This window comes from Schistocerca gregaria, chromosome 9 (genome assembly GCF_023897955.1).
Source record: "Schistocerca gregaria isolate iqSchGreg1 chromosome 9, iqSchGreg1.2, whole genome shotgun sequence".
Lineage (NCBI taxonomy): Eukaryota > Metazoa > Arthropoda > Insecta > Orthoptera > Acrididae > Schistocerca > Schistocerca gregaria.
In genome coordinates this window covers 99448365-99472552 of record NC_064928.1, presented here as the reverse complement: position 1 = coordinate 99472552, position 24188 = coordinate 99448365, and the positions used below count along the sequence as shown (strand labels likewise).

General features: G+C 43.9%; 1 protein-coding gene across 2 annotated transcripts in view; it reads right to left on the bottom strand.

The window, feature by feature from the left end:
- The window catches only part of LOC126292243 (organic solute transporter alpha-like protein), a 156696-nt gene that overhangs the window by 50742 nt on the left and 81766 nt on the right, over positions 1–24188 (bottom strand). For both annotated transcript variants that reach the window (XM_049986139.1, XM_049986138.1), the window contains exon 4: positions 1002–1243. In XM_049986139.1, the coding sequence (XP_049842096.1) occupies positions 1002–1243 (242 nt within the window). The remainder of the gene's footprint in view (positions 1–1001; positions 1244–24188) is intronic.

Genomic DNA, 24188 nt, shown 5'->3' with positions numbered 1-24188 from the left:
TATGTGTTGTTTAGAGTCGCTGATATTAAATTTACCCGTTTTCCCGATTTATAATGTGAATAAAGTTTTCTATATAATTTTTGTGCTTTAGGTCGGTTTGTTCGTTCAGTAAATTTGTTGGGTTGCTGTATGCATGTGAATATATCTCTATTTCCTCCAGGATGTTCAACAGTGTTCCCTTTTGCGTGATATGTAGGATTTCAAGTGCTTCGTTTATGGGTTTTACATAGTGTTTCTCAGCTTGTAAATGTTGAAAAAATGTAGATGGGTTGTTTTCACTTTCTCTGGTGTGCTCTTTATATCTAATTTTGAAGTTTCTACCAGTTTGCCCTGACGATGGCAAGTTGCCGAAATGGGCTCATTGTGAATAAAATAAAAAACAAACAACTTACATAGCAGTGCACCTGGATATTTCATAAATAATTATGTCATTAAAAGACATATTTCGCGCTGCGGGCCCCAAAGAACAGAAGCTTTCGGTTCCCTTTGGCGAGGCACGTCCTTTCGTCTGCTTATCGCACGGTTTTGCGGTGTGGTCGCAAAACACAGACACTAAACTTATTACAATGACCAGAGACGTCAATGAACGTACGGACAGATCATAGCTTTGCGAAAATAAAGAAAGTAAACTTTTCACTCGAGGGAAGACTTGAACCAAGGACCTCTCACTCCGTAGCTACTCACGGTATCCACGGGACCACGGCGCTCCATGGACTACTCAGTTTGTATATTTTGCTTATTTTTTTCGTAGTTCCACACAACGTCTTCCTGTTTTCTCGATTGATCTGCGTTCAGTTTTTCAAGGCCTATCCACTGTGCCAACTTATAACTAAATCTGAGGGGGGTGCGATGGGGAGGTTCCCTTTTGAGCTCTCCTAACCAACCCTTCCCCCTGCTACTGCATCTCTACTGATCCCCCGCCCCCCTCTAATGGCAACTAGCGGTCAATTCCGCATTACGTATGGGTGCCCGATACAGATAGTGTATCCCTGTGCACTCACCTGGTGACAGGGACGGGCTTGCAGCAGTAGCGGCAACATGGGAAACAGCAGCAGGGCCCCGTGACTGGCTGTATGGTGGCTGTGGACAGCCGCTCGGACAACTCCTCCTCGCCGCCCAGGTAGGCCACCAACAGCGAGAACATCTGGTAGAGGCACACCACGAACATGCCCTGTGTCACCACCTGCACCAGGAAGTGCGCGCGGGGTACCAGCACTGCCAGATACGTGATGGTGGCCGACACCTGCAACACATGACGTATACTTATACGAGAGGGGAGGGGCTAGTGTAATTGGATAATACAAACCATAACAAAATGCACGGAAGTATGTTTTTAAACACAAACCTACGTTTCTTTTAAGTGGAACCCCGTTAGTTTTGTTAGCACATCTGAACATACACTCCTGGAAATGGAAAAAAGAACACATTGACACCGGTGTGTCAGACCCACCATACTTGCTCCGGACACTGCGAGAGGGCTGTACAAGCAATGATCACACGCACGGCACAGCGGACACACCAGGAACCGCGGTGTTGGCCGTCGAATGGCGCTAGCTGCGCAGCATTTGTGTACCGCCGCCGTCAGTGTCAGCCAGTTTGCCGTGGCATACGGAGCTCCATCGCAGTCTTTAACACTGGTAGCATGCCGCGACAGCGTGGACGTGAACCGTATGTGCAGTTGACGGACTTTGAGCGAGGGCGTATAGTGGGCATGCGGGAGGTCGGGTGGACGTACCGCCGAATTGCTCAACAAGTGGGGCGTGAGGTCTCCACAGTACATCGATGTTGTCGCCAGTGGTCGGCGGAAGGTGCACGTGCCTGTCGACCTGGGACCGGACCGCAGCGACGCACGGATGCACGCCAAGACCGTAGGATCCTACGCAGTGCCGTAGGGGACCGCACCGCCACTTCCCAGCAAATTAGGGACACTGTTGCTCCTGGGGTATCGGCGAGGACCATTCGCAACCGTCTCCATGAAGCTGGGCTACGGTCCTGCACACCGTTAGGCCGTCTTCCGCTCACGCCCCAACATCGTGCAGCCCGCCTCCAGTGGTGTCGCGACAGGCGTGAATGGAGGGACGAATGGAGACGTGTCGTCTTCAGCGATGAGAGTCGCTTCTGCCTTGGTGCCAATGATGGTCGTATGCGTGTTTGGCGCCGTGCAGGTGAGCGCCACAATCAGGACTGCATACGACCGAGGCACACAGGGCCAACACCCGGCATCATGGTGTGGGGAGCGATCTCCTACACTGGCCGTACACCTCTGGTGATCGTCGAGGGGACACTGAATAGTGCACGGTACATCCAAACCGTCATCGAACCCATCGTTCTACCATTCCTAGACCGGCAAGGGAACTTGCTGTTCCAACAGGACAATGCACGTCCGCATGTATCCCGTGCCACCCAACGTGCTTTAGAAGGTGTAAGTCAACTACCCTGGCCAGCAAGATCTCCGGATCTGTCCCCCATTGAGCATAACTGGGACTGGCTGAAGCGTCGTCTCACGCGGTCTGCACGTCCAGCACGAACGCTGGTCCAACTGAGGCGCCAGGTGGAAATGGCATGGCAAGCCGTTCCACAGGACTACATCCAGCATCTCTACGATCGTCTCCATGGGAGAATAGCAGCCTGCATTGCTGCGAAAGGTGGATATACCCTGTACTAGTGCCGACATTGTGCATGCTCTGTTGCCTGTGTCTATGTGCCTGTGGTTCTGTCAGCGTGATCATGTGATATATCTGACCCCAGGAATGTGTCAAAGTTTCCCCTTCCTGGGACAATGAATTCATGGTGTTCTTATTTCAATTTCCAGGAGTGTAGTTATCGTCCATGTTTCACTTCCATACATGGCTACACTCCATACAAATACTTTCAGAAACGACTTCCTGACACTTAAATCTATACTCGATGTTAACAAATTTCTCTTCTCCAGAAACGCTTTCCTTGCCACTGCCAGTCTGCATTTTATATCTTCTCTTCTTCGACCATCATCAGTTATTTTTCTCCCCAAATAGCAAAACTCCTTTACTACTTTGTCTCATTTGCTAATCTAATTCCCATAGCATCACCCGACTTAATTCGACTACATTCCATTATCCTAGTTTTACTTTTGTTGATGTTCATCTTATACCCTTCTTTCAAGACACTCTCCATTCCGTTCAACTGCTCTTCCAAGTCGTTTGCTGTCTCTGACAGAATTATAATCTCATCGGCGAACCTCAATGTTTTTATTGCTTCCCCATCGATTGTAATACATACTCCAAACTTTTATTTTGTTTCCTTTAGTGCTTGCTCAATATACAGATTGAATTGCATCGGGGAGAGGCTACAACCCTGTCTCACTCCCTTCCTAACCACTGCTTCCCTTTCATACCCCTCGACTCTTATAACTGCCATCTGGTTTCTGTACAAATTGTAAATAGCCTTTCGCTCCCTGTATTTTATCCCTGCCACCTTCAGAATTTCAAAGAGAGTATTCCAACCAACATGGTCAAAAGTTTTCTCTAAGTCTACAAATTCTAGAAACGTATGTTTGTCTTTCCTTAGTCTTTCTTCTAAGATAACTCGTAGGGTCAGTATCGCCTCAGGTGTTCCAACATTTCTACGGAATCCAAACTGATCTTCCCCGAGGTCGGCTTCTACCAGTTTTTCCATTCGTCTGTAAAGAATTAGTATGAAGTATCGCACTTTATTCAATATGATGTGCACACTGTAAGACAAAAAAGAAAGACCCACCACAAAGGAATCATCCGAATGGGATGGAAGTCCGTAGGTGTGATGTACAGACAAACAAATTATTAAAATTTCAGAAAAATAGGCTGAGTTGTTTGAGAGCGAAGCCCTCACAGATAGAGTACGTCAGTAAGCAAATATTCGGCTTGGCATTGATTGATAGAGTTGTTGAACGTCCTCCTGAGGGTAAATGTTCCAAATTCTGTACAATTGGCGCATTAGATCGTCTTTTTTTTCTTTTTTTTGTCACTTTTCATTCCCTCCCCTGATGGAGGAAGGCGGGCTGTTTGAGGGCATTCTGGCGTCCCTTTTCAGCCGTGGGGCTTTTACATAGTTATTTTTATTTGACGCAATTTATTTTTCCTGCAAGTGCATTGTTATATATGGTTGACCATTTCGTTACTGCAGGTTTTTATCAAAATGAAAACAACATAAATATATTAACATAATAAAATTTTAAGTATACAGAAGAATGAAGTACACAGTGTATATAGCAATAAAGAGAAGAGACATATACAGTACAAAACTATTGGAATACAAAAAGACATAAAATACAAATTTATGTTCACATGATAGGAATTTATTGGATGATTGAGTTAAATATATGTATTGTGTATATGTTTGTGTGTGTGGTTGATAATGTGGTGTGAGAAGTATATATATATATATATATATATATATATATATATATATATATATATATATATATATATATATATAAACCTATTATGTTGTGTATTACGGGTTCCGATTGTAGCTGGATCTACAATTTTTTTGTTTGGTGAATAGTTTAATTTGAAATATATATAATAACTAGGTATATGTATTACATTATTTATCCTGTTTTATCCTGAGAGAGGGTGAGCGGTGTTTGTTGTTGCGTAGATTGTTTGTGTTTCCTGTGGCGGTTTGTTCTGTGTTTGCGCGTCCGCGTGCGTTTGTGGTTAATCTGCTATTCTTTCGTCAAGGTGGGTTGGTATCGTTGTGTCTGCAGTTAAGGGTAGCAGGATTGGGATGAGGTCATGGAATGTTTTAGCTGTGTTTTGGGCTATTGTGCGTGATGGGGGAATGTATTTGTACTTAGTTTTTCTGCGTCCTCTTGCTTTAATAGTGAGAATATCCTACATATCCGGTCTGTTGGGGAGAATGTGTTTTCTATATTTCACCCTAAGTTTGTCCATTCTGGTTTGGAGTGGTTCTATGCTTGAGCTTGTGTATACTTCATTGCTGGGGGTTGTAGGGGGTAGCTTGGTGATGATGCGTATTAGTCTTCTTCCTGTTTTGTACAGTTTTCCGCTATGTAATCCCGCGAGTGGGGCGACTGCGTATTCGAGTATTGGCCTTATAAATGTTTTGTATGTATGTAGGGCTGTTTCGTCGCTGCAACGGAAGCGTCCTTGAACCTGTCTCAGTCGTGTTTTGTTCAGAAGGTGATTTAAGTGTGTTTTCGAGTTCAGGTGTCGTCAAAATACCGAACTGTCTAACGAACCTGCGAAAGATGCTCCAAACTTTCTCAATTTGGAAGAGATCCATTGGCCTTGCTAGCCAAAGTAAGATTTGGCAACCACGAATGCAAGCAGTATTATCTTAGCACAGGTTGGCTAGCCATGAATGGCAACAAAAGCAAGTGTAGAATATCGTGGGCGTTTCACTGTGTTGTAAGGGTGCCACAGATGACAACCAAAGCGGTCCTGATATGAAAAGGCACCCCAGACCCTCACCCCTAGCTGTTGTGCCCATGGCGGCCGATGGTCAGGTTGGTAACTAACTACTGTCCAGGACCTCTCCTGGTACATCTTCGCTGGTGATCGGGGCTCAGTCCTAAGCGGGTGGCACCCGTGAAGACAATTCCACTCCAGTCAATGTGACTCCAGGTGGACTGGACAGTCCAACTTGACTGTCGCCAGCCAAACGACCCAACAACTAGGAGTGAAGCCCTGGGGTGCCATTCCTTCTCGTAGCGGGACCCATTTGGTCGTGACCTTCTTCACCCTTAATGCCAACGATTCTTCCCTCACAAGGAGAAGTCTCGAGTGGTGCGATCGGCACTTTGAAATTATCTGTACAACGACGTAGATTAAGATCCCAGGTATCACACACTGGAGCCATACAGTCTAGTGGGCCCTAGTTTTCAAGTAAATGACAAAATTTTGTGCAACACGTAAGGATCTTAAAAAAATATAAGTTCAGTAATGCTGTTACGTGGTGTAATGATTTGGATAACAGTTCCTCGTGTAGGAGGTTGTGGGTTCAAATATCGTCAGGTGGTCACATTTTATTTTATTTTTTAATCTTCATCGAAATTACTTCGAGCATTATTTTTATTCAGTTGCTTAGTTTAAACGCATTTTTTAAATTTCTATACCTTTGTCACATCATTTTAATGACCGTTGGAACTTTTTAATTTGTTTTATTTTTCTTTACATCATTCTTTTTTCAGCCGAAATTTTTATAAATATGAATATAATTATATTTATATATTATAATATTCAATTATTTAACGATTTTGATCTATCTTAAAAACAATATAATCTTTGATTTTATCCATACTGGATGAGAGGTCATGGTTGTGACTGTCCAATGTTAAAAAATAGATATCGGCTCAACCACTTGGTTATCGTATTAGGCACAGACTGAAACTTGACTATAGACTGGTACAGACTAATGCAGACTGACTAATTGGAGGTCTGTACACTCATTATAATACCTCGTGCATTTAGGCATCACTGTTCGAGTTTGATCGGTGAGGAGAAAAGGTTCTACGTTAGCAGCAATCTCATTGGCTGCGTTACATAATTAATACGCGGATCAGCGGAAACAGAATTTGGTCCGTCTCTAAGACAGCGCCATCTCGTAGTGCGGAGACGGACAAGCGCTGCGCCTGCGCTGTTGCGCTTAGCAGGGCGCGTTCTATTGGGAAAGTTGTTTACGCTCTGACTACGCGGAACTATGTACACAACAGAAGGCTGTTTAGGTTTTTATGTTAGTAACGTCACCTAGCACTCTGTATGAAAATCACTGGCTGTGCTGTGTGCAGTCTGTGGCTGGTTTGCATTGTTGGAATAGTCGCTATTGTAGTGTTGGGAAGTTGGATGTGAACAGCGCGTAGCGTTGTGCAGTTGGAGGTGAGCTGCCAGTAGTGGTGGATGTGGGGGGAGAGTTGGCGGAGTTTTGAGAGCGGATGATCTGGACGTGTGTCCATCAGAGACAGTAAATTTGTAAGACTGGATGCCATGAACTTCTATATATTTTATTACTTTTGAACACTATTAAGGTAAATACATTGTGCTCTATCATAATCTTTCATTTGCTAACTATGTCTATCAGTAGTTAGTGCCTTCAGTAGTTTGAATCTTTTATTTAGCTGGCAGTAGTGGCGCTCGCTATATTGCAGTAGTTTGAGTAACGAAGATTTTTGTGAGATAAGTGATTCATGAACGGTATAGATTATTGTTAGTCAGGGCTATTCTTTTGTAGGGGTTATTGGAAGTCAGATTGCGTTGCGCTAAAAATATGTGTGTCAGTTTAGTGTTGATCAGAATAGGTAAAGAGCGAAATGTCTGAGTACGTTCAGTTCTGCTCAGCTGTTTGAAAATCAAATAATGTAAGAGGTTTATCAGCACAGTAATTCATTAATTTTTCTAAGGGACGTTTCAAGTCGTAACGTAACTGAGTAGACAGTTCTCGCTTGCCAACAAGTAGGCGTTCTTAGTCACACATCTGATTGTTACAAAGTTTCATCATCTACTAAAAAGCATGTCACTGAGCCACGTGATATCGCTTATCGATGCTCAAAGCTCTACAATTACTTGGGCGCTTATCGCCACTTGTCACGTGCTAGATGTGAGAATCACAAGTGCTCCACCTGGCGATATCAAGAATTTGAGGAAAGATGTTTCTCTTCGCGACAGAGAGAACGGGTGCCTTTATACACAGAGGAATCGTGCTCTTCAGAGAGTGTCCCCAGAATCCCCCCCAGAGCATGATGATGTACTGTCTCTCAAGTTTTGTTGGCGTGACTCATGAACCGTGTGCTTCCAGGTTTTCTGACAAGTTATTGTTTCTATTTTATGTACAATACCAGCTGAAAAATACGGCTATGTGTGGGTGATAGTTTCGCCAGTATTCCATTAGAAACAAAGCCCCACATTTACTCCTGTGATAGACTCGGTAAGAGATAATCCTGGACGGTTTCTGTTCGCTGGAAGCAACATTCTTGCGTCTACAACGACATTTTGTAATCATTTCTCCATCGACGCCTCTTCATCTCTCTGTGGACGGCTATTGATTTCGTCTACAGCCTTATTCACTTCGCAATTGAAACCTGTCAAAAGCCCTGCCAGATGTTAGACATTTCCTTCAGTTGACTTGGCTTTGTCTTACTAGTAAAGAATATATATACTAAAACTTCGTGCATAATGCAGCAGTTTCTCAAACATATTTGACGCCATATTAAAATATTCACTTAATATGACGTCAAAAATTCGGAGTAGGTATTAAAATCCATGGAGAAGAAATAAAAACTTTGAGGTTCGCCGATGACATTGTAATACTGTCAGAGACAGCAAAGGTCTTGGAAAAGCAAATGAACGGAATGGACAATGTCTTGAAAGGAGGATATAAGATGAACATCAACAAAAGCAAAACGAGGATAATGGAATGTAGTCGAATTAAATCGGGTGATGCTGAGGGAATTAGATTAGGAAATGAGACACTTAAAGTAGTAAAGGAATTTTGCTATTTGGTGAGCAAAATAATTGATGATGGTCGAAGTAGAGAAGATATAAAATGTAGACTGGCAATGGCAAGGAAAGCATTTCTGAAGAAGAGAAATTTGTTAACATCGAGTATAGACTTAAGTGTCAGGAAGTCGTTTCTGAAAATATTTGTATGGAGTGTAGCCATGTATGGAAGTGAAACATGGACGATAAATAGTTTGGACAAGAAGAGAATAGAAGCTTTCGAAATGTGGTACTACAGAAGAATGCTGAAGATTAGATGAGTAGATCACATAACAATGATGAAGTATTGAATAGAAATGGGGAGAAGAGGAGTTTGTGGCACAACTTGACAAAAATAAGGGACCGGTTAGTAGGACATGTTCTGAGGCATCAAAGGATCACCAATTTAATACTGGAGGGCGGCGTATAGTGCAAAAATCGTAGAGGGAGACCAAGAGATAAATACAATAATCAGATTCAGAAGGATGTTGGTTGCACTAAGTACTGGGAAATTAAGAAGCTTGCATTGGATAGGGTAGCACGGAGAGCTGCATCAAACCAGTCTCGGGACTGAAGACCACAACAACAACAATGCCGTAAAAACATTTTTTTTTCATATATATGAAAAAGTTTTGCATCACCCCGGTTCCCAGAAGTCCTGAAGATAGACGTTGACTGTCGATATTGTATTACACAGTCCCTTTGACTCTTCAGTGATATCACTAAAGGCACCCAAAGATGTAAACAACCATGCATGAGCAGCGCCTATTAGACGGAAGGGGTCCGACAGGCGATCAGTTCCAGTCATTTCACCAGGAAGGAGGTACAAGACTCGTGTTGTCTGTGGTTCAACCATGCCTAGACGATCAGTACCGGGACTCGATCGCGTCCGCATTGTTACTTTTTGCCAGAAAGGGCTCTCAACATGGTAAATGTTCAGTCGTCTCAGAGTGAATCCAAACGATGTTGTTCGGGCATGGAGGAGACACAGAGACACAAGAACTGTCGACGACATGCCTCGCTCAGGCCGCCAAAGGGCTAATACTGCAGCGTATGACCGCTATCTTCAATTTATGGCTCCGAGGAACCCTGACAGCAACGCCACCATGTTGAATAATGCTTTTCATGCAGGTACAGGTCGTCGTGTTACGACAAACTGTGCGCAATAGGCTGCATGATTCGCAACTTCACTCCCGACGCCAATGGCGTGGTCCATCTTTGCAGCTGCGACACCATGCAGCGCGGTACACATGGGCCCAACAACATGCCGAATGAACCGCTCAGGATTGGCATTGCGTTCTCTTCACCGATGAGTGTCGCATATGCCTTAATCCACACAATCGTTGGAGACGTGTTTGGAGGTAACACGGTCAGGCTGAACGCCTTAGACACACTGTCCAGCGAGTGCAGCAAGGTGGCGGTTAGCTGGTGTTTTGGAGTGGCATTATGTGGGGCCGACGTACGTTGCTGGGGGTCACCGAAGGGGGATACGTGGATGCCATCCTCCGACCGACAGTGCAACCGAATCGGCAGCATATTGGCGAGGCATTCGTCTTCATGGACGACAATTCGCTCCCCCATTGTGCATATCGTGTGAATAACGACCTTCAGGATAACGATATCGGTCGACTAGAGTGACCAGCTGTTCTCCAGGTATGAACCCTATTGAATATGCCTGGCATAGATCGAAAAGAGCTGTATATGAACGACGTTATCCACCAACCACTCAGAGGGATCTACGCCGAATCACCGTTTAGGAGTGGGGCAATCTGGACCAAGATTGCCTTTATGAACTTGTGGATAGTAGCCCACGACGAATACAGGCATACATCAACGGAAGAGGACGTGCTACTTAACTATTAGAGGTACCGGTGTGTACAGCAATCTGGACCACCACCTCTGAAGGTTTCGTTGTATGGTGGTACAACATCCAATGTGTGGTTTTCATGAGCAGTAAAACGGACAGAAATGATATTCATGTTCATCTCTGTTCCAATTTTCTGTACAGGTCCTGGAACCCTCGGAACCGAGGTGATGCAAAACTTCATATATAGGGTGTTCAAAAAAGGTACGGCCAAACTTTCAGGAAACATTCCTCACGCACAAATAAAGGAAAGATGTTATGAGGACATGTGTCCGGAAACGCTTAATATATATATATATATATATATATATATATATATATATCACACGTATATATCTTGTACGAGCTGTAAATAAATAGTTACCACTATTAAAATTCCAACCCTCATATATATATATATATATATATATATATATATATATATATATATATTAAGCGTTTCCGGACACATGTCCTCATAACATCTTTCCTTTATTTGTGCGTGAGGAATGTTTCCTGAAAATTTGGCCGTACCCTCATATATATATATATATATATATATATATATATATATATATATATATATATATATGAGGGTTGGAATTTTAATAGTGGTAACTATTTATTTACAGCTCGTACAAGATATATACGTGTTTCAAAGTTTTACTGACCTTCAAAGTAGTCACCAGCATTGTGTATAACCCGTTGCCAGCGATGTGGAACTCGCAGGATAGTCTTAGCAGTGCCAGTTGAGCAGCGCGTTTATTGCCCGGCGAACTTGTAGCAGTTCTGAAGCGAATGCCGTGAAGGGTTTTCTTCAGTTTAGAAATCGAGTTGAACTCACCGAGTCTTAAGTCAGGGGAGTGCTGTAGGTGGTATAGCACTTACCAGCCCCATCAGTCAGACAAATCAGTAACTGCTTGCACTGTACGGGGTTGAGCATTGTCCTGCAAAATGATGGTCAGGTCCTGCAGAAAGTGTCATCACTTCTAAGCTGGTCGTAGGTTGGGTTGCAAAAATGAATAGCTTGAACAGTCCCCTACTGACATGCAGGGTCCATTGATTCACGTGGTTGCCTCCATACCATATATGCCCATCCGCTCAATATAATTTCAAACAAGACTAGTCGGCCCAGGCAACATGATTCCAATCATCAACAATCCAATGTCAGTGTGGACGCACCCAGCTTTATGTCGTGCAGTCGTCAAGGGCACACGAGTGAGCCTTCGGCTCCGAAAGCTCATATCGATGATGTTTCGTTCTATAGTTCGCACGCTGACACTTGTTGATGGCCCAGCACTGAAATCTGCAGTAATTTGCAGAAGGGCTGCACTTTTGTCACGTTGAACGACTCTCTTCAGTGGTCGTTGGTCCGTTCTTGCAGGATCTTTATCCGGTCACAGCGGCGTTCGAGATTTGATGTTTTATCTGATTCCTGATATTCATTGTACAGTAGTGAAATGGTCGTAAGGGAAAATCCCCTCTTCATCGCTTCCTCGGAGATGCTGTATTCCATCGCCCGTCCGCCGACTGTTGCACCACGTTCAAACTCACTTAAATCTTGATAACCTGCCATTTTAACAGCAGTAATTGATCTCGCAACTGCGCCAGCCACTTGTCTTATATAGGCGTGCCGAACACAGCACCGTATTCTGGCTATTTACATATGCCGACTGCAGCGCCGTATTCTGGCTGTGTACATATCTGTTTTTGAATACGCTTGCCTATACTTGTTTCTTAGGCGCTTCAGTGTATTTTCCGTTAGACAGAGATATCACTGAATAGCACCTCTACGTAACACATACTTAAAACGTGCACCCCGGTTCTTAACTATCTCGTGGCTGCTGTGGACGAACAGAGCCAGTTCACTTTCACAAGATGGTTGTTTGCATAATGCAGCATTATTCCTGCACAGTACCTACAGAGAATGTAATTAAAATATCTAAATTATTTTCGGAATCGGGTGATTTGTAGCACTGAACAGTAACTTCGAACTGTCACTCCTATCTTTTATTGAATTACCGAGCAAGTGTCAGCTGTGTTTGAGAAACTTTTGTCTTTGCGTTCTCATATATCTAAACTTGTGACTATCAGAGACCATTCATTCATTTATCACATTACATCAGAAGTAGTTCGGGTGATATCGTTGTTTCGAGGAATAAGCTCTTGCGTCATGGAACAAGAAGTTACTAGCACGCGCATAGGGAGATAACGGCAACGTTTACTGCACAGGCGAGAAGGATGAAGGCAGACGAATCCGAGAAAGAAGAACAGAAACAAAAAAAGGTCTGTGGCTTCGGTAGTATCAATATGGATTTAATTAAAGGATTGTCCAGATAAGGAAAAAAGCACGAATTAATAATCAGTCGTGGCTCCTGAAAATGGTTCTTCAAGTTGGATCCTGCTATAGTAATATCTATATTTAAAAATTGGCCACGTGGGAGTAGGGCTTGCACTCTGTGTGTGCCGTACAAACCTAATTATGTGTATAGACAGTTCATGCAGTCCGGGAATCCAGAATCTCGACAATTTCTACCTGTTATCGACATACATACAGACGACGTATAGGATACTACGACCATCGAGAATGTTTTAAATTCAAGACTGAAGTCGGATAACAAATGAAAAAGAAATACTTTTTCCTGTGATATAATTACAGACTAATAATTTTTTTTTCCTTTCTTGTATCGTGAAAGCTTGCTTCTTGCAAAATGTAATGATTTTAGGTCAACGGCAGGTACTCTATAGGTTTTCATGAGCGAGTATCAGAATATATGGCACAAACGGCCGTGTCATTTGACTTCATTGACTTAGAAGCTAACGTTTATTATACTGCAAAGGGGTCGTAGATCTTAGTATGCGACATAAATTTCAACATGATACGTCTTCTCGTTCCTGAGAAAAAGGATACTATAAGGGTTCCGTTTTCACCGATTGAGGTACGAAAAACGAAATGGAATAATGTACCGAGGACTGAAACATACAAAATATGTCCATTGTCAAATGTGAAGAAACACGTGTAGATTCGTGTCGACATCAAAGGATTATATTTCATGTGTTTACCTCATGAGCGTATGTTAAGCGCATGTTGGTGTTGGTTATTCATGTAAGTGAGATTGAATTACGTTTTGGTTAAATTCTATTTTCTGTGTATAAGTATAATAGAAATAGTGAACATCCTGACTACATCTATACAACAGAAATTCTCTACAGGTGAATTAATGAATAAATTAATAAATAATACAACTGTACATTCAGATGAAAGCGACAAATAGCTAGTAAAGTACGTACTGGTAAATTATGTACCATTCTACAGTAAATGTAACGTATGGATTTCCAGTACAGGGCATAGTTTCATTTTTGAATACATAACTTATGTATATGTGCAATAGTTTGTATATCAAACTTGTTGACAGTATCTTTTGAATATGTATTGTAGCTTTAGTTTGGGTAACGCTATTCCGAATTATTCTGATATCATTACAACAGTTTCTTTTAAATTAAATATACTGAACACTATTTCATATAAGATTAGAGTTTATCTAGTTTTATTTAACCACTGCATGCAATGAATGTTATAACCGTAATTATACCATCCTGTTTTAGAAAACATTTCCGTAATTCTGTCAATAATTCAGACGGAGACTCACCATAATTTGCGCGAATTAGTGAAGTCTAGTTTTGTCTAGCGCTTCATCACGAAATTACAAGACGCTATAACTGTTTTTGTGTTTGCCGCTACTGGAAAGGTTGACTTGTGCCATAATGATTTATGAAGATAATGAGTTGTATCAAAGCTGATTTAGATTTCAAAGTCCACCTGAAGATGGCCTGTTAACGATTGAAACCTGTTGTGTAATGAATTTTGGGGTAATACAGCTGTTTGCTAACATGAGTTTCCGACATCTCCTAAAAGCCTTAAAATAGTGAGGTTTCATTGTATTTTGATAAGATTATTTTTCGGAAATTATTACGCAAAGAGCTTTCCTCAGAAAAAAAGACGTGGCATAAGAATATGGTTCATTACTAGCGGTATGTTGTTACACTGTCGTAACATACGAGTGCCTCCCGATTATATTTTCTGCTACATCTAAATCTACATTTATACTCCGCAAGACACCCAACGGTGTGTGGCGGAGGGCACTTTACGTGCCACTGTCATTACCTCCCTTTCCTGTTCCAGTCGCGTATGGTTCGCAGGAAGAACGACTGCCGGAAAGCCTCCGTGCGCTCTCGAATCTTTCTAACTTTACATTCGTGATCTCCTCGGGAGGTATAAGTAGGGGAAAGCAATATATTCGATACCTCATCCAGAAAAACACCCTCTCGTAACCTGGACAGCAAGCTACACCGCGATGCGGAGCGCCTCTCTTGCAAAGTCTGCCACTTGAGTTTGCTAAACATCTCCGTAACGCTATCACGCTTACCAAATAACCCTGTGACGAAACGCGCCGCTCTTCTTTGGATCTTATCTATCTCCTCCGTCAACCCGATCTGGTACGGATCCCACACTGATGAGCAATACTCAGGTATAGGTCGAACGAGTGTTTTGTAAGCCATCGCCTTTGTTGATCGACTACATTTTCTAAGGACTCTCCCAATGAATCTCAACCTGGTACCCGCATTACCAACAATTAATTTTATACGATCATTCCACTTCAAATCGTTCCCAACGCATACTCCCAGATAATCTACAGAAGTAACTGCTACCACTGTTTGTTCCGCTATCATATAATCTTACAATAAACAAGTTAAAACAGTACAACTCGTCCCTGCATTTTAGAGACTGTATTACTAAATTACACTCCTGGAAATTGAAATAAGAACACCGTGAATTCATTGTCCCAGGGAGGGGAAACTTTATTGACACATTCCTGGGGTCAGATACATCACATGATCACACTGACAGAACCACAGGCACATAGACACAGGCAACAGAGCATGCACAATGTCGGCACTAGTACAGTGTATATCCACCTTTCGCAGCAATGCAGGCTGCTATTCTCCCATGGAGACGATCGTAGAGATGCTGGATGTAGTCCTGTGGAACGGCTTGCCATGCCATTTCCACCTGGCGCCTCAGTTGGACCAGCGTTCGTGCTGGACGTGCAGACCGCCTGAGACGACGCTTCATCCAGTCCCAAACATGCTCAATGGGGGCAGATCCTGAGATCTTGCTGGCCAGGGTAGTTGACTTACACCTTCTGGAGCACGTTGGGTGGCACGGGATACATGCGGACGTGCATTGTCCTGTTGGAACAGCAAGTTCCCTTGCCGGTCTAGGAATGGTAGAACGATGGGTTCGATGACGGTTTGGATGTACCGTGCACTATTCAGTGTCCCCTCGAAGATCACCAGAAGTGTACGGCCAGTGTAGGAGATCGCTCCCCACACCATGATGCCGGGTGTTGGCCCTGTGTGCCTCGGTCGTATGCAGTCCTGATTGTGGCGCTCACCTGAACGGCGCCAAACATGCATACGGCCATCATTGGCACCAAGGCAGAAGCGACTCTCATCGCTGAAGACGACACGTCTCCATTCGTCCTTCCATTCACGCCTGTCGCGACACCACTGGAGGCGGGCTGCAAGATGTTGGGGCGCGAGCGGAAAACGGCCTAACGGTGTGCGGGACCATAGCCCAGCTTCATGGAGACGGTTGCGAATGGTCCTCGCCGATACCCCAGGAGAAACAGTGTCCCTAATTTGCTGGGAAGTGGCGGTGCGGTCCCCTACGGCACTGCGTAGGATCCTACGGTCTTGGCGTGCATCCGTGCGTCGCTGCGGTCCGGTCCCAGGTCGACAGGCACGTGCACCTTCCGCCGACCACTGGCGACAACATCGATGTACTGTGGAGATCTCACGCCCCACGTGTTGAGCAATTCGGCGGTACGTCCACCCGGCCTCCCGCATGCCCACTATACGCCCTCACTCAAAGTCCGTCAACTGCACATACGGTTCACGTCCACGCTGTCGCGGCATGCTACCAGTGTTAAAGTCTGCGATGGAGCTCCGTATGCCACGGCAAACTGGCTGACACTGACGGCGGCGGTGCACAAATGCTGCGCAGCTAGCGCCATTCGACGGCCAATACCGCGGTTCCTGGTGTGTCCGCTGTGCCGTGCGTGTGATCATTGCTTGTACAGCCCTCTCGCAGTGTCCGGAGCAAGTATGGTGGGTCTGACACACCGGTGTCAATGTGTTCTTTTTTCCATTTCCAGGAGTGTATTAAAATTACTGACACTTCTTGATAAGCTGATTTATTTGGTGAGCATCATCAGTTGTGCTTCCGCCCCGATAGCTGAGTCGTCAGCGCGGCCGTGTGTTACGCCAAGCGGCCCGGGTTCGATTCCCGGCTGGGTCGGAGATTTTCTCCGCTCAGGGACTGGGTGTTGTGTTATCCTCCTTATCATTTCATCGTCATCAGTGGAAGGCAACGGGAAACCATCCCTGGAATCACTTCCCTGGACACTCATGCGGTGGACCTCTCCGACGAGGCTTCCCCCATGTCAAGACCTGCCGTAAGGCAGAACACAGAGTGAGTGATCAATTGTGCAGTGCACTGTGCTAATAATGAAGTATGTTGCCCATTACATGAACACCTTTATGTTGAGAGAAAGAGTGCTGTCATTTTCATGTTGTTTCTAATGCGGTCTTTAGTCCTGAGACTGGTTTGGTGCAGGTCTCCATGCTACTCTATTCTGTGCAAGCTTCTTCATCTCCCACTACCTACTGCAGCCTACATCCTTCTGAATCTGCTTAGTGGATTCATCTCTTGGTCTCCCTCTATGATTTTTAACCTACACGCTGCCCTCCAGTACTAAGTTGGTGATCCCTTGATGCCTCAGAACATGTCCTACCAACCGGTCCCTTCTTCTTGCATAGTTGTGCAACAAACTCCTCTTCTCCCCAATTCTATTCAATACATCCTCATTAGTTACGTGATCTACCCATCTAATCTTCATCATTCTTCTGTAGCACCACATTTCGAAAGCTTCTATTCTCTTCTTGTCCAAACTATTTATCGTCCATGTTTCACTTCCATACATGGCTACACTGCATACAAATACTTTCAGAAACGACTTCCTGACACTTAAATCAATACTCGATGTTCACAAATTTCTCTTCTTCAGAAATTCTTTCCTTGCCATTGCCAGTCTACATTTTATATCTTCTCTACTTCGACCATCATCAGTTATTTTGCTCACCAAATAGCAAAATTCCTTTACTACTTTAAGTGTCTCATTTCCTAATCTAATTCTCTCAGCATCACCCGACTTAATTCGACTACATTCCATTATCCTCGTTCTGCTTTTGTTGATGTTCATCTTATACATTCCTTTCAAGACACTGTCCATTCCGTTCAACTACTCTTCCAAGTCCTTTGCTGTCTCTGACAGTATTAAATTGTCATCGAAGAAGCTCAAAGTTTTTATTTCTTCTCCATGGATTTTAATACCTACTCCGAATTTATCTTTTGTTTCCTTCACTGCATTCTCAATAGACAGATTGAATAACATCGGGGAGAGGCTACAACCCTGTCTCACACCATTCTCAACCACTGCTTCCCTTTCATACCCCTCGACTCTTATAACTGCAATCTGGTTTCTGTACAAATTGTAAATAGTCTTTCGCTCCCTGTATTATATCCCTGCCACCTTTAGAATTTGGAAAAGAGTATTCCAATCAACATTGTCAAAAGCTTTCTCTAAGTCTTCAAATGCTAGAAACGTAGGTTTGCCTTTCCTTAATCCTTCTTCTAAGATAAGTCGTAGGGTCAGTATTGCCTCACGTGTTCCAACATTTCTACGGAATCCAAACTGATCTTCCACGAGGTCGGCTTCTGCCAGTTTTTCCATTCGTCTGTAAAGAATTCGCGTTGATATTTTGTAGCTGTGACTTATTAAAGTGACAGTTCGGTAATTTTCACATCTGTCAGCACCTGCTTTCTTTGGGATTGGAATTATTATATTCTTCTTGAAGTCTGAGGGAATTTTGCCTGTCTCATACATCTTTCTCACCAGACGGTAGAATTTTGTTACGACTGGCTATCCCAAGGCTGGCGGTAGTTCTAATGGAATGTTGTCTACTCCCGGGACCTTGTTTCGACTTTCATTTTCTAGTAAGTTATATATGCTCTTCTCCACGACACAGTTTATTTCGAAAGTTTGGCTGGTTGATTTGCTGAAGGGGACGAAACAGCGAGGTCATATCGGTCCAATGGGATTAGAGAAGGAACCATCCCAACATTTGCCTGAAGCGATTTAGGGGAATCACGAAGAACGGAAATCAGGATGGCTGGACGCTGGTTTGAACCCTCGTCCTCCCGAATGCAAGTCCCAATGTGCTGACCCCGTTCGGTCACATTAAACGCAGAAGAATTGTCAGCCAGGGAGGTCGCTCAACGTGTGCACTGGAGTCTTAATGATGCGGTGCCTATGTGAAATAGGTTAAAATTGACAGGTGGTGCTGAGGAGTTACACCGCACAGGCTATCCACGCCCGACAGGTACCCTTTCGAGTAAAAGAAACCGACTTCTGAGTGCTCCAGAACTGTTTTCGGCGCGAAAGAGCTTGTCCCCCTTGCCGTGTACCGCAACTCTCTAGAGAAACGGAAGGTTCCAAATGATTGGAAAAGAGCACAGGTAGTCCCAGTCTTCAAGAAGGGTCGTCGAGCAGATGCGCAAAACTATAGACTTATATCTCTGACGTCGATCTGCCGTAGAATTTTAGAACACTTTTTTGCTCGCTGTGCATGTCATTTCTGGAAACCCAGAATCTACTCCGTAGGAATCAACATGGATTCCGGAAACAACGATCGTGTGAGACCCAACTCGCTTTATTTGTTCATGAGACCCAGAAAATATTAGATACGGGCTCCCAGGAAGATGTTATTATCCTTGACTTTCGCAAGGCGTGCGATACAGTTCCGCACTGCCGCCTGATAAACAAAGTAAGAGCCTACGGAATATCAGACTAGCTGTGTGGCTGGATTGAAGAGTTTTTATCAAACAACACAGCATGTTGTTCTCAATGGAGAGACGTCTACAGACATTAAAGTAACCTCTGGCGTGCCACAGGTGAGTGTTATGGGACCATTGCTTTTCACAATGCATATAAATGACTTAGTAGATAGTGTCGGAACTTCCCTGCGGCTTTTCGCGGATAATGCTGTAGTATACAGAGAAGTTGCTGCATTAGAAAATTGCAGCGAAATGCAGGAAGATCTGCAGTGGATAGACACTTGGTTCAGGGAGTGGCAACTGACCCTTAACATAGACAAATGTAATGTATTGCGAATACATAGAAAAAAGAATCCTTTATTGTATGATTATGTGATAGCGCAACAAACACTGGTAGCAGTTACTTCTGTAAAATATCTGGGAGTATGCGTGCGGAACGATTTGAAGTGGAATGACCATATAAAATTAATTGTTGGTAAGGCGGGTACCAGGTTGAGATTCATTGGGAGAGTCCTTAGAAAATGTAGTCCACCAACAAAGGCGGTGGCTTACAAAACACTCGTTCGACTTATACTTGAGTATTGCTCATCAGTGTGGGATCTGTACCAGGTCGGGTTGACGGAGGAGATAGAGAAGATCCAAAGAAGAGCGGTGCGTTTCGTCACAGGGTTATTTGGTAAGCGTGATAGCGTTACGGCGATGTTTAGCAGACTCAAGTGGCAGATTCTACAAGAGAGCCTCTCTGCATCGCGGTGTAGCTTGCCGTCCAACTTCGAGAGGGTGCGTTTCTGGATGAGGTATCGAATATATTGCTTCCCCCTACTTATACCTCCCGAGGAGATCACGAATGTAAAATTAGAGAGATTCGAGCGTGCACAGAGGCTTTCCGGCAGTCGTTCTTCCCGCGAACCATACGCGACTGGAACAGAAAAGGGAGGTAATGACAGTGGCACGTAAATTGCCCTCCGCCACACACCGTTGGGTGGCTTGCGGAATATAAACGTAGATGTAGATGTGTCGCACCGAACTGTTAGGAGACGATTGCATGATGCGAATCTCCATTTCCGACGACGCCAATGGCGTGCACCCCGTCGTACATAACAAAACCATTAGAGATGGTCAAGAAATCATCCACAATTGACGCCCCAGGGTTGGCTTCGGTTGTTGTTTATGGACGAAAATCGGATCTGTTTGTACCCTGATAACAGCGCGCAACGTTTTCGCAGACAGCTCGTAATACTTTACGCCTCAAACACTGTGTTCTACATGGGCGACAAGAAACAAGATGGTGGTGGAGTAATGTCCTGGCGTGCGTTACATGGGGGCATCGTATACCGCTCGTGGTTGTTGAGGGAAATCATACTGGTCTATGGTACAGGTACGTGATTCTGTAACCAACTGTGGGATTACGTCACCAACACTTATTTGGAAATTTCATTTTCATGGATGGTAACTAGCACGCTCATTGTTCTGTAGAAGAACTTCATGTGCTGAAATTTTAAATTTAGCATTTGAGAAATCTTTCACGCAGGAGAATCGTACAAACATACCGCCGTTTGAGTCTCGTACAGATTCCCGTATGGATGACAAACTGATAGACATCCCTGGGGTTGTGAAGCAGGTGAACGGGTTGAAAATAAATAAACCGCCAGGTCCTGATGGGGTTCCGTTTTACAGAGAGTACTCTACTGCATTGGCTCCTTACTTAGCTTGCAATTATCGTGAATCACTTGCCCAACGTAAAGTCCCGAGCGACTGGAAAAAAGCGCAGGTAACGCCTGTATATAAGAAGGGTAGAAGGTAGGATCCTCAAATCACAGACCAATATCCTTAACATCGGTTTGTTGCATGATTCTCGAACATATTCTCAGTTCGAATATAATGAATTTCCTTGAGACAGAGAAGTTGCTGTCCATGCATCAGCACGGCTTTAGAAAGCATCGCTCCTGCGACACGCAACTCGCCCTTTTTTCACATGACATCTTGCGAACCATGGATGAAGGGTATCAGACCGATGCCATACTCCTTGACTTCCGAAAAGAGTTTGACTCGGTGCCCCACTGCAGAATCCTATCTAAGATACGAGCATATGGGATTGGTTCCCAAATATGTGAGTAGCTCGAAGGCTTCTTAAGTAATAGAACCCAGTACGTAGCCCTCGATGGTGAGTGTTCATCGGAGGTGAGGGTATCATCTGGAGTGCCCTAGGGAAGTGTGGTAGGTCCGCTGTTGTTTTCTATCTACATAAATGATCTTTTGGATAGGGTGGATAGCAATGTGCGGCTGTTTGCTCATGATGTTGTGGTGTACGGGAAGGTGTCGTCCTTGAGTGACTATAGGAGGATACAAGATGATTTGGACAGGATTTGTGATTGGTGTAAAGAATGGTAGCTAACTCTAGATAAATGTAAATTAATGAAAATGAAAAGGAAAAAGGATCCTGTAAAGTTTGAATACTCCATTAGTAGTGTAGCGCTTGACACAGTCACGTCGATTGAATATTTGGGCGTAACATTGCAGAGCGATATGAAGTGGGACAAGCATGTAATGGCAGTTGTGGGGAAGGCGGTTAGTCGTCTTCGGTTCGTTGGTAGAATTTTGGGAAGATATGGTTCATCTGTAAAGGAGACCGCTTATAAAACACTAATACGAGCTATTTTTGAGTACTGCTCCAGCGTTTGGGATCCATATCAGGTCGGATTGAGGGAGGACACAGAAGCAATTCTGAGGCGGGCTGCTAGATTTGTTACCGGTAGGTTTGATCATAACGCGAGTGTTACGGAAATGCTTCAGGAACTCGGGTGGGAGTCTCTAGAGGAAAGGAGGCCTTCTTTTCGTGAACCGCTGCTGAGGAAATTTAGAGAACCAGCATTTGAGGCTGGTTGCAGTACAATTTTACTGCCGCCAACTTACATTTCGCGGAAAGACCACAAAGATAAAATAAGAGAGATTAGGGCTCGTACAGAGGCATATAGGCAGTCATTTTTCCCCTCGTTCTGTTTGGGAGTGGAACAGGGAGAGAAGATGCTAGTTGTGGTACGAGGTACCCTCCGCCACGCACCGTATGGTGGAATGCGGAGTATGTATGTAGATGTAGATCTGAATTCACGAAACATCGCCACAATACTCACGTGTTTATAGAACCTACCGGTAACAAACCTGACGTGCTTCGGTGTCTTCTTTAATCCAACCTGATGGGGATCCCCAACACTCAAGCGAAACTCAAGAATGAGTCGCATTAGGGTTCTATGCGTGCTCTCCACGACAGATGAAATTAACTTTCCTAAAATTCTTCCAATAAACCGAAGTTAACCATTCACTTCGCTACTACGGTCGTTACATGTTTGTTCCATTTCAGATGGCTTTGCAGCTTCATGCTTAGACACATTGATCAACGAAAACAACATGACCAGCGCCCACCGTGACATTGGATACCACCTGGTGGCGTTAGGGTCACGTGACACGGTAGCAATAGTCAATCATTATCCGCAATTTAGTTACATTTTTATTTATTTTGGAGTAGACAACATTCCATTAGAACTAATGACAGCCTTGGTTCAAATGGGTCAAATGGCTCTGAGCACTATGGGACTCAACATCTGAGGTCATCAGTCCCGTAGAACTCCGAACTACTTAAACCGAACTAACCTAAGGACACCACACACATACATGCGACTGTGGCGGTTTCACGGACAGCCTTGGGAGAGCCAGTCCTGACAAAACTCTGGCATCTGGTGAGCAAGATGCATGAGATAGGCGAAATACCCTCACACTTCAAGAAGAATATAATAATTCCAATCCCAAAAAAGCAGGTGCTGACTGATGTGAATATTACCGAACTATCAATTAAATAAGTCACAGCTGCACAATGCTAACTCTAATTGTTTACAGACGAATGGAAGAACTAGTAGAAGCCGACCTTGGGGAAGATCAGTTTGGATTCCGTAGAAATGTTGGAACACCTGACGCAATACTGACCCTACGACTGATCTTAGAAGAAAGATTAAGGAAAGGCAAAGCTACGTTTCTAGCATTTGTAGACTTAGACAAAGCTTTTGACAATGTTGACTCGAATACTCTCTTTCAAATTCTGAAGGTGGCAGGGGTAAAATACAGGGAGCGAAAGGCTATTTACAATTTGTACAGAAACCATATGTCGAGGGACATGAAGGGGAAGCAGTGGTTGTGAAGGGAGTGAGACAGGGTTGTAGCCTCTCCCCGATGTTATTGAATTTGTATATTGAGCAAGCAGTGAAGGAAACGAAAGAAAAGTTCGGAGTAGGCATTAAAATCCATGGAGAAGAAATAAAAACTTTGAGGTTCGCCGATGACATTGTAATTCTGTCAGAGACAGCAAAGGACTTGGAAGAGCAGTTGAACGGAATGGACAGTGTCTTGAAAGGAGGGTATAAGATGAGCATCAACAAAAGCAAAACGAGGATAATGGAATGTAGTCGAATTAAGTCGGGTGATGCTGAGGGAAATAGATTAGGAAATGAGACACTTAAAGTAGTAAAGGAGTTTCGGTATTTGGGGAGCAAAATAACTGATGATGGTCAAAGTAGAGAGGATATAAAATGTTGACTGGCAATGGCAAGGAAAGCGTTTCTGAAGAAGAGAAATTTGTTAACATCGAGTATAGATTTGTCAGGAAGTCGTTCCGAGGCATCAAAGGATCACCAATTTAGCACTGGAGGGCAGCGTGGAGGGTAAAAATCGTAGACGGAGACCAAGCGATGAATACGCTAAGCAGATTCAGAAGGTTGTAGGTTGCTGTAAGTACTGGAAGATGAAGAGGCTTGCACAGGATAGAGTAGCATGGAGAGCTGCATCAATCCAGTTTCAGGATTGAAGACCACAACAACAACAACATTGGTAGTACTGTCATTTTACATTGATGACGCATTCTTTGTTTATTTCTTGTTATATCTTT